Raw genomic sequence first — 10,558 nt, forward strand, 5'->3', positions numbered from 1 at the left:
GAGAAGGTGTGTGTGTGTGTCACGTGTTATTCTGATTGACTGATTATTTCTGTTATTAGTGTGATATTACGGTCCTTATTAAGGCAGCTGTAGTGTAATTACACATTGTGGTGTCACGTGACTGTAATATGGGTTCAGATGTGACTGATGTTATTTACTGTATATAAATACACACTGAGTCTTAACTCCTGATTTATTTAGTGATCTCTCTCTCTCTCTCTCTCTCTCTCTCTCTCTCTCTCTCTGTGTTTAGTGGTGAGGGCGTTTCAGGAGTACGCAGAGCCCGAGGACACGACTCCTTCCTCCCCTCAGAGACGGAGCGCTCCTGCATTGGGTGACGATGAGTCGGTGGTGCTGCCGCTGGGGGAAAACGTCCTCACACACAACCTGGGAATCCCCGTGCTCGTCGTCTGTGCTAAGGTACGGATCATACACTCAGTTTAAATCAGTCTTTAGAGATACAACACACTCTCACACACCTGCAGGCCCATCAGATCACCCATCAGTGATGGGTGTGGGCGGGGTCAGTGATGGGTGTGTGTGGTGGGGGCGGGGGTCAGTTAGTTTTGGTCGTGGAATGATATTTTTGTTCTCGGTGGTGTTTGTGAACCGAGGCTTCACTATATAATGTTATAAATTTATGGACGATGTCTCTTTTTAACTCAGTGGTGGCTCAGTTGGTTAAGACTGCAGGTTACTGGGTTATCGGTTGGGAAGTTGAGGGTTCGAGCCCAGTACCGCCAAGTGATCCACTGACCTTTAACCCTATGTGCTCTAGGGGCGCTCTGACTGGAGCTTCCTAACTGAGATGTGTGAAAAATAATTTGACTGTGCTGTAAGGTTCACGTGACGAGTAATTGAATCGGCCCTGCAGGGCACCTCTCCCTAACTGTCCATTATTAATTTAATCAAATCTGAGTACTTTGTCTATTAAGTAGAGTTGTTCTGAGTTATTTGTGAATTAGTAATTCTCACATAATCTATTGAATTTTAGTTATTATTTACTTATGTTGAATTAATATCTTTTCAATTTCTTTTTCTTTTTCTCTTCCAGTTTAGTATGTTTGCGTTAGTCTAGATCAGATGGTCGTTGAGGAGGAATATTTTTGTCGTTTAAGAGGATCTCATGAGAGAACATCTGACTTGAATAACATCTAATGACCCCCCCCCCCCCCTCTGTAGTGTGATGCCGTCACTGTGCTGGAGAAAGATCACGACTACAAAGAGGAGCATTTTGACTTTATTCAGTCGCACCTCAGGAGATTCTGCCTGCAGTGTATCCTTTACTCTCAGTTCAGGATGATAAACCAGCTCTGTGTTCGTACAGAGCAGGCGCAAACACACACACACACACACACACACACACACATACACACACAAATGAAAAGCTTCGACATTTAAATCTCAGAATGAACAGAGAGTAAAAACAGAAGGGAGATGTTTATAAGACATGCCTGATGTGTGTTTAATCTGATCAACTCTTCCTGCTGATAAACATCTGAACACACCTGCAGTTTATACTCTGATTTGACCAGAGGAGGGAGCTCTCAACCTGTACACCACACTGAGCAGTGCCACGCCCTTCTCCTGCTCATCTGATACAATGAGAGAGTTTTTTCAGTGATGTTGTAAAAGCTGATCATGAGAACAAAGGCAGAGAAAAAAGTCTCTCCTGTCTTCGCTAATCAGGAGCAGACACCCTCTTGGTGCTGTGTGTGTGTGTGTGTTCGTTCCTTAACCGTTTCTCTCAGATGGAGCTGCTCTGATCTACACTTCTGTAAAAGAGGAGAAGAACCTGGACCTTCTGTACAAGTACATTGTGCACAAACTCTACGACTTCCAGTTCACCACACCGGCCTTAGTGGTGGAGAAGGACGCAGTGTTCATGTGAGACACACACACACACACACACACACACACACACACACACACACACACACACACACACACACACACACACTCTGCAAGTGAGTCTGAACATCTCAGCTCGCTAACTGCTAGTTAACGTAAAAATTAAAGTTAAGAGCGATTTGAACTCATAACATTCTGGCGCCTTCACGTGCGTCCTCATTTTCTAAATTTTCTAACCCTGACCCAAACCTTTCCCTGGTTACCATGGCAACCACCATCACTAACAAGAGCAACAATAACTAGTTAAAGATCACGGGTTCTCATTACAGCAGAACCTCGTCTAATCATTCACACCTCAGAACGATCGGTCCAGAGACGCAGCGTTCCTTCATTTGCATCAGAATCTGGTGTTGTGTCTCCGCGCTCAGTGTCCCGTGTTAATTGATGTAATTGAACTGTCTGTAGTCCGTCCGGCTGGGACAACGAGAAGAAAATCTCCATCTTACACGAAAACTTCACCACCGTCCGACCTGAAGATCCGTTTGAGGATTTCATCATCAAGCCGCCAGTGCGCAAGGTCAGAGTCTCTCTCTCTGTCTGTCTCGCTCTCTCTCTGTTTGTCTCTCTCTTGGCCTGTCTGTCTCTCTCTCATTGTCTCTCTGTCTGTCTCATTGTCTCTCTGTCTGTCTCTCTCTTGGCCTGTCTGTCTCTCTCTCATTGTCTCTCTGTCTTATTGTCTCTCTGTCTGTCTCTCTCTTGGCCTGTCTGTCTCTCTCTCATTGTCTCTCTCTGTCTCATTGTCTCTCTTTTTTTTCTGTCCGTCTGTCTCGCTCTCTCTCTCTCTGTCTGTCTCTCTCTTGGCCTGTCTGTCTCTCTCTCATTGTCTCTCTGTCTGTCTGTCTCTCTTTCTCTCTCTCGGCCTCTCTGTCTCTCTTATTGTCTCTCTGTCTGTTTCTCTTTCTCTCTTGCTGTCTCCCTCTCTCTTGCTGTCTGTCTCTTTGTCTCTCGCTCTGTCCCTTTCTCGCTGTCTGTTTCTCTTTCTCTCGCTGTCTGTTTCTATCTCTCTCTTGCTGTCTCTCTCTCACTTTCTGTCTTTCTTTGTCTGTCTCTCTGTCTGTCTCTCTCTCCCTTGTTGTCTGTCTCTCTTGTTGTCTCTGTCTGTCTCTTTTGCAGTGTTGTAAACAGATTTGATTTTATTATTGAGTTCCTGAACTGAACTTTATTGTGTCTGTGTGTTTTTGTAGTTGGTTCATGATAAAGAGATAAACGCTGAAGATGAGCAGGTCTTCCTCATGAAGCAGCAGGTCTGTACACACTGACACGTTCTATATGCTCACATCATGTTTGGTGTCTTAGTGTATTAATCCACTGTGTGTGTGTGTGTGTGTCTTTAAAAAAAAAAATGTTTTGTCTTGCAGTCCTTGTTAGCCAAGCAGCCGGCCACTCCGTCACGAGCAACAGTAAGTGACATCACTTCCTGTCAGCACATTCAGATTCAGATCCATTCGAAATCAAATCACTTCTGTACTCCAATTAAAGAGCTGTTTTGGTTCTCTCACACACACACACACACACACACACACACACAGGAAAGAAAACACCATTCTTGAAAAGCTCTAAACACTGCACGTGGGATATTTAACTACAATCTGAATTCTAAACTAAATCATATTGAAACATGTCTTTCCTAGTCTAGTCTAGACCTGATGGATTAAACCCAAGCCCCGCCCACTTCATTTAGGCTTCATGGTTTTCTCAGGAGAGTTAGTTTCTCACTTTCTGCAGGATTATAATTATTAAAGTTAAAATAAGTATTGTATGATGAGTGTATGTAATTACAGAGAAGTGTGTTTAAACACACACACACACACACACTTCATTTTGTGGGTTAGTCTGTCGTAGGTGTGTTATGATGTTCCACAGTGTTGAGAGTTTAATTACCTTTAATATTAAATAATAATGATAGTGTTTCTGTTAGAAAACTCTGTGTGTGTGTGTTAGGAATCTCCTGCACGGACGGCGTCCGGTTCCCCTCGGCCCACTGTACGCACCGGACCCACCAATGTAGCGAGTGTGTCTCCCATGACGACGGTCAAGAAACCCGACCCCAACATGAAAGGTGAGCATCTGCAGGCTTTCACTGTTTATCACTGTGTGTGTGTGTGTGTTCAACACCTGCTTACACACACTTTGATGAACTAATAACGGATTGTTGTGAGTGTCAGAGACGCACCCGAGTCCGGGGTTTAACATCTGAATCTGTATGAGACTGGGAGTTAGAAAGTCTACGGTGTTGTTAAGAGTAAAAGTGTATTATGGAATTAACAAACACAATTTATATTAGTGATTTAAAGGTTTTAGTAACTTTTTAAAATGTATTATTATAATTAATTGCACGTGTGTGTAATCCAGGTGCTGCTGCAAACGAGGGTGTTCTGGCGAACTTCTTTAACAGTCTGTTGAGTAAAAAGACCGGAGCTCCTGGGAGTCCAGGGGCCGCAGCAACAGCAGTGCAGGGATCAGCCAAGAAAACAGGTACATTTACATTTACATCACAACATGTGGTCGACGCCCTTGACCAGAGTGACTTACATTTTTATCTCATTATACATCTGAGCAGTTGAGGGTTAAGGGCCGCGCTCAAGGGCCCAACAGGGGCAACTTGGTGGTCGTGGAATTTGAACCTGGGACCTTCTGAACCGTAGTCCAACACCCTAATCACTGAGCTACCACTGACCCACACACACACACATTTTATTTGTATAGCGCATTTAACAATTGTTATTGTCACAAAGCAGCTTTACACAATCAAAAGAATTATTATAAGTGTGTATGAGATGTGTGTGTGTGTAAATCAGAATGATCAGATCGTCCCTGATGAACGAGTCGAGGGTGACGGTGCTGAGGGAAAAACTCTCTGAGATGGTAATAGGAAGAAACCTTAAAGAGGAACAGGGAACCCATCCTCATCTGGGTGATAACAGAGAGCAGGGATTGATCTGCACTCATACTGTGTGTTAGTTGGCCGGCAGTTCAGTATAACAGTTGATGTTAATTGATGTTAATATGGAGTCCAGGTAGTTACTGAAAACTCAGGTAGACACATGAAAGGTGATTTTTGTTTACTCCACTGAGGTTCAATACTGATTATCCAGATTATGGCTGTTATTGTTACCATGGCAACCACTTCCACCTGTAGCTCATAGCCGTGGTTGTCTCCTACAGAACAGAATTATGGGTCATGATGTAATCTTAGACAGACTGATGTTATTACCGTACGTCAGGAGGAAGTGAAGCGCTCACGCGTATCTCACTTTTATTACGTACGTCATCCTTAAACTTCTCAGTGAGATTAGTGTGTTATTAATACAGAAAGGTGTGTGATGGTAGACTGTGTTAATTTATTAGAGGGATTAATCAGTGTCACACACACACACACACACACACACACACACACACAGCGCCTCAGTGGGAGGTCTTTAGGCTGCCGTGTGGAAGCCCCAGGTTTAATTCCCGCCCCGGCCACCAGATGGAGTGCTGGTCATCTTTCAGGTGTGTGAGGTATCAGTGAACAACTCAACACAAGAGCAGGAAGATTGGGTGAGTGTAAGGATCTGAGAGACTCTGACCACGCCCAGATCTGACCACGCCCTGGGATGTCTAGAAGACTGTCTAGAAGAGTCGTACTGTCACATTCTAGTGTGTGTGTGTGTTTATTAGCTGACAGATACTACAGGACATTACTGTTCTCTCTCTCTCTCTCTATGTCTATGTCTTTTTCTCCCCTCTCTGTCTCCCTCTCTCTCTCTTTCTCTCCCCTCTCTGTCTCCCTCTCTCTCTCTTTCTCTCCCCTCTCTGTCTCCCTCTCTCTCTCTTTCTCTCCCCTCTCTGTCTCCCTCTCTCTCTCTTTCTCTCCCCTCTCTGTCTCCCTCTCTCTCTCTCTCTCTCTCTCTCTCTCTGTGTCTAAGGGCAGAAGCCGGCTCTGAGTGATGTGCAGGCTGAACTGGATCGCATGACGCACAAATCTGACTCCACCGTCGCGGCCAATCACAGCACAGCGCCAGAGAACGAGGCGTAAACACACCACGAGACACACACACACACACACACATGCACACAAACATATACAGCCTTTCTGGGAAACCTTAATGAAACATATTCTGAATATAATGACCAAATTCCCTGTGTGTGTGTGTGTGTGTGTGTGTGTGTGTGTGCGCGCGTGCGTGTGTGTGTGTGTAAAATCTGAGATGATCAGATTTATTTGAATATAAATTCCAAACTTTGTTAATTTTTCAGTAAGGGGTTAAACAATGCACGTCCATTAGGAGTGTGACTGTGTGTGTGTGTGTGTGTGTGTGTGTGTGTGTTGAACTCCACACACTTGTGTTCCTGCAAACATGCTGCTGTTTCTCGTTCTGCTTTACATGATGACGGAAAACAGGAAAGAAACAAAAGAAGAAGAAAAGGTTGAGTGTGTTGAGTGAAGGAGAGAGAGAGAGTGTGTGTGTGTATGTATGAGAGAGGGTGTGTGTGAACATGAACGTAGCGACCATGCTAAACCGGTGTATTTATATATAAAGGACAGGGGACATTAAGAGCTTTCTCTCTCGTGTAACACCGCTGACGTCATGACACTAATCCGATGCCTTTATTGCGTAACTGATTCTGTAAATATGCACAAAATAGTATTTGCTAAAGTCTCATTAAGTCTTTTGTTTTTGTATAAAGTTCAGATTTATGAAGTCAGATTTAGATGAAAGTATTGGCATGACATGGAGCTTATTTTGGTTTTGTTTCTTATTTGTTTTCCTCGACTCCCAAAGTGCCTGTCGTAGCGGAGATGCACTGTAGCACTGTCGGTCGAAACACCCCCCCCCCTATAATTTAATTTATTATTATTTTTTTTAAATAAAGATTTCAGCTCCATCCGTCTTTCAAACCGCATCCACATGTTTTATAAACATTTATTCATGTACTCTATACGTTTCTCTACTGCTGTCTGTGTGCGGGTTCACTTCCCCTAAATCACACGAGTGTGTGTGCACGTGTGTGTGTGCGTGTAACCTGAAGCTGTGTTCCCCGCACCTTAACACTTCATCAGTGTGACGCTCCTTCATGCTGTAACTACTAGAGCTGTGTGATTTAATACTTATTTCAATTCAATCGATATTTAGATAATTATTTAGAAAAACTTACCAATATTAAAAAATGTAACAGAGCTTCAGTAGGAACTACAAACCGCTTCTGTCTTCCCCACACACACACACTCCTAGTTTGCGAGAGTGTTGCCTTTTGTGTCTATTTATGTTTTGCGCGTTACCGCCACCTACAGGACTGAGGACATGACACAAGACATTTAAACGATCACTAAGACGAGTTACAGAGTATACAGAGTAATATTGAAATATTTCAATATTGATTACGTCATCTTAGTTGGTTTTAATCCAGAATTTAAAAGAGCTTTTGTTTGAGGCAAATTCAACATAAACGTTTGGGCTATGAAACATCACAGTGCACAGAAATCGAATGTAATCGAAAGGTCAGTCTACCTCTGAGTCACAGCTCTAGTACCTACACCACGTCTACATCATTCAGATCCGCACAACACACACACACACACACACACCACTGTCAGAACGGTTTAATCTGCGTGTCTGATTAGTCGGTGTGAATGGATCAGACCAACCGCATAGCACCGTCGTCTTTGCCGTAACGTTGTCCATCAACTTGATTTATGAAAACGCAAACCCAGCTTGTTACACTAGAAGCTTTTTAAAACAAGAATAAAGGAGGAAAAAAAGTTGCTTTAATGCACGTAACTCTAACTCAGTGTTCCACGTGGTGGTGTTAGAACAGCGTATCCAGCACGTTAGCCTCGTCAGGCAGCCGCGCGTCCTGACTAATAAACTCTATAATAAATGTCATGTTTGTTTTTTTCCCTGTATGGCATCAGACTAACGCTCATTGTAACATTACGAGCCGTTTCTATGGTAACGCACTAATCTATACTGTTGATCTGAACTCCTGCGTGTAAACGGCGTCTCCGGCTCTGACTGTAGCTGTGGGAGCTGCTGGTGTCGTTCTGACGTTCCCACTAGTAATTACGAGTCGGAATCCAGTGAAACATTAGGAGCGTTCACTCTACTTTAACATCTCAGCTCACTAACGATACTCGACACTGTAACTGCAGGACAGGTTTATGGGACCTGGCGAGACGTTTGAAAAGAAGGAAAAGGGAGCTGCAGTGTATTCTGGGAAAGTCATGCTCTTTAAAGTCTAATTTAATTTTGACTTGATAAACTTTAGCCAAGATCTGAACCGACAAAGCGACTCTTCGATGATGATGATGATGATGATTATTATTTAGGGGAAGTGGACGAGCGAGTGTAAGGAGCAGTATTGAAACACAGCCACTCTGTATATTTTCTCTGTATGTCTCAAATAATTTCAATTTAAAACATTTTTTATTCAACACTCAGATTTACACGCTGTCTTGAATTCTGCTTTGTATAAATAGAAAACAAAAAAATGTAAAAAAAAAAAAAAAAAAAACATGGAGTGTGTCGGTGTGAAACATTCCTCATTATTACACACGAGCTCCATGTAGGAAAATCACTCAATGCTTCTGTACTTATTTTCATTTCTGTTATGACCTCTGCTGATCCTGTATCATATCTGATCGCCTGCAACAGATTTTTAAGTGATTTGTGAGAATAGAACAAAAAAGAAAAACGCAGGAAGTGCGAGCTGGGTCCGAATCCTGGGAGGAAACGTGGCAGAGTAAATGAAACCTGAAGTAAAAATCGGATAAAAAGGAGAATTCGTACCAAAGAAGTGTGTGTGTGTTAGTCACGGTCGCGTCCCAAACGCATCCCAGGTGCTGTTTTACTTTACTGCTGTTAACTACTATTTTGCTTCTACCTGGTACAACACACACATGCTGTTTATCTTCACTCGTCTTTTTTGCTGCGTTTATTTACAAATCCTTTATTATAAAAAATTAACTCTCCCCTGTTTTTTGTTTGTTTTTGACTCTTTAAGGGAAAAGACCACAATTTGTGCAGAGTCTACTTTTTTTTGTATTAATTTTGCATGATTTATTATTATTATGATTATAATTATGAATTGTGTTTAAAAAGAGTTCTTGCCCTTTTGTAAGCATACAGTCTGGACCAGTTCATCTGTCCAGGTGCTAAAGCACTTCCAATAAAGCGCATTAACAATAAACTCCAGTCAACCTGCAGCTGTGAGTCAGTAACTAAACTCACATCCTCATCACTGCTAAACGTGTCAGTGCAGTTTAGGATGTCACAGGAGGTTTTGGGATTCCAGCAGGAGTGTGTGTGTGTGCGTGTTTAATACAGTGATTTGATCCTGACACCACGGTCAGATTTTTACATTTATCTGAAACTATTTTAACACACACACGGAGATGATGAACACTGTAAGTGAGATAAAGTAAAGTCTTTGAATGTGTTTTAATCAGAATTCAGGATGTGTTGCAGGATCAGGTTTAATTATTATTTCTTTTTGTTTTGTTTTTTTTGTTTTTGTTTTTTTACATTGAGTTTTGTATTTAAATGGATCTCGGTAAATAAAAGTGCTCTGTGTTTAGAACGAGTGAGATAGAGCGCTGTAAAATGTATAAATGAAGCACTTCCCCACATCAGCAGCAAACAGAACGAGTCCAGTTCCTGTATTAACGGGTTTCACACTTTTCCTCTGTGTATTATATTCAGTGAGACTGTACGCTTTTTTCTCAGTGTAACGGTTCTGCAGAGTCGCTCGCTTTTCTGCCAATAAAGCAAAAGGAAACAGCTTCAATAAAACATCCAGACTCCAAAGATCATTGTCTTTTTGCTCTGTGTGCGCGTGTGTGTTGTTGTCTGTGTGTAAAAGCCATCTGATCCAACAGCGCTGTTGAATTCTGCTTCCAGTTATCTAATGAAAGGAGTCTCCAGTGTCAAATGACTCGTCTTTGACCTCCAGCCTGCAGTTTATAGCCTACAGCTGCTGTAACGTAAGCGGAGACAGACAGGAGCTAATTTGTCCAATTTAAGATTAAACAGCATTAATGCTAACTGTAGATAAAATCTTTGCAACACTAAATTATAATTTTTCCTGGAGGTAAAGTGTGAGCTGTGTACTTCACCCTGTTTTTCTTTATTTCCAGTTAAACTCCCTCACACTGCAGATGTGATCCTCTCTGCTGTTGGTGATTACTGTATGTAGTGAGGATGTTTTTAGTCTTTGGACAGTAAGTCCACCAGGGGGCGACACGCGTTCATCATCATTTCAGCAGTTTTAATGAGATTGCTAAGACAATTTCTAATAGATCAGTTTACTGATGGAATTAAACCTTAGCACAGGTGAATAATCTGATCAGTGGTGAAACGACCTTCTAAACCCCCTGTTTATTAATTACAGTTATAACACTTTATTAGCTCCTTATCATTTACACTCTACGTTTGATATAAGTTTAAGTGGATATTAGTGAGATGGACAATGTTTCATTCTGTACTCTGTTTTAAAATACTAAACAGTTAAAACTCTGGTGTGTTCAAATATATTCTTTATACATTAAACATATACATTTGTCTGCTTATTAATGTTAAGAGTAAATTAGAACGATTTTTTTGCTTGGACGTTTAATTCCAATCTGGCAACCACTCTGTGTTTACACTAGCAACAGGCGACCCGCCAT

The 10,558-nt window shown here is 42.1% G+C and overlaps 1 protein-coding gene across 2 annotated transcripts in view; it reads left to right on the top strand.

Moving 5' to 3' along the window:
* Nucleotides 1–7,115, top strand: part of dync1li2 (dynein, cytoplasmic 1, light intermediate chain 2) — a 10,934-nt gene extending 3,819 nt beyond the window's left edge. The window contains exons 5-13 of one of the 2 annotated variants that reach the window (XM_053492263.1): nt 254–420; nt 1,183–1,276; nt 1,752–1,887; nt 2,317–2,428; nt 3,096–3,155; nt 3,270–3,311; nt 3,853–3,970; nt 4,264–4,386; nt 5,820–7,115. In XM_053492263.1, coding sequence (XP_053348238.1) covers nt 254–420; nt 1,183–1,276; nt 1,752–1,887; nt 2,317–2,428; nt 3,096–3,155; nt 3,270–3,311; nt 3,853–3,970; nt 4,264–4,386; nt 5,820–5,929 — 962 coding nt within the window. In that variant the 3' untranslated portion in view covers nt 5,930–7,115. The remainder of the gene's footprint in view (nt 1–253; nt 421–1,182; nt 1,277–1,751; nt 1,888–2,316; nt 2,429–3,095; nt 3,156–3,269; nt 3,312–3,852; nt 3,971–4,263; nt 4,387–5,819) is intronic. The other variant, XM_053492264.1, reaches the window with a different exon arrangement.
* Nucleotides 7,116–10,558: the final 3,443 nt, after the last annotated feature.

This window comes from Clarias gariepinus, chromosome 3, assembly GCF_024256425.1.
Source record: "Clarias gariepinus isolate MV-2021 ecotype Netherlands chromosome 3, CGAR_prim_01v2, whole genome shotgun sequence".
Lineage (NCBI taxonomy): Eukaryota > Metazoa > Chordata > Actinopteri > Siluriformes > Clariidae > Clarias > Clarias gariepinus.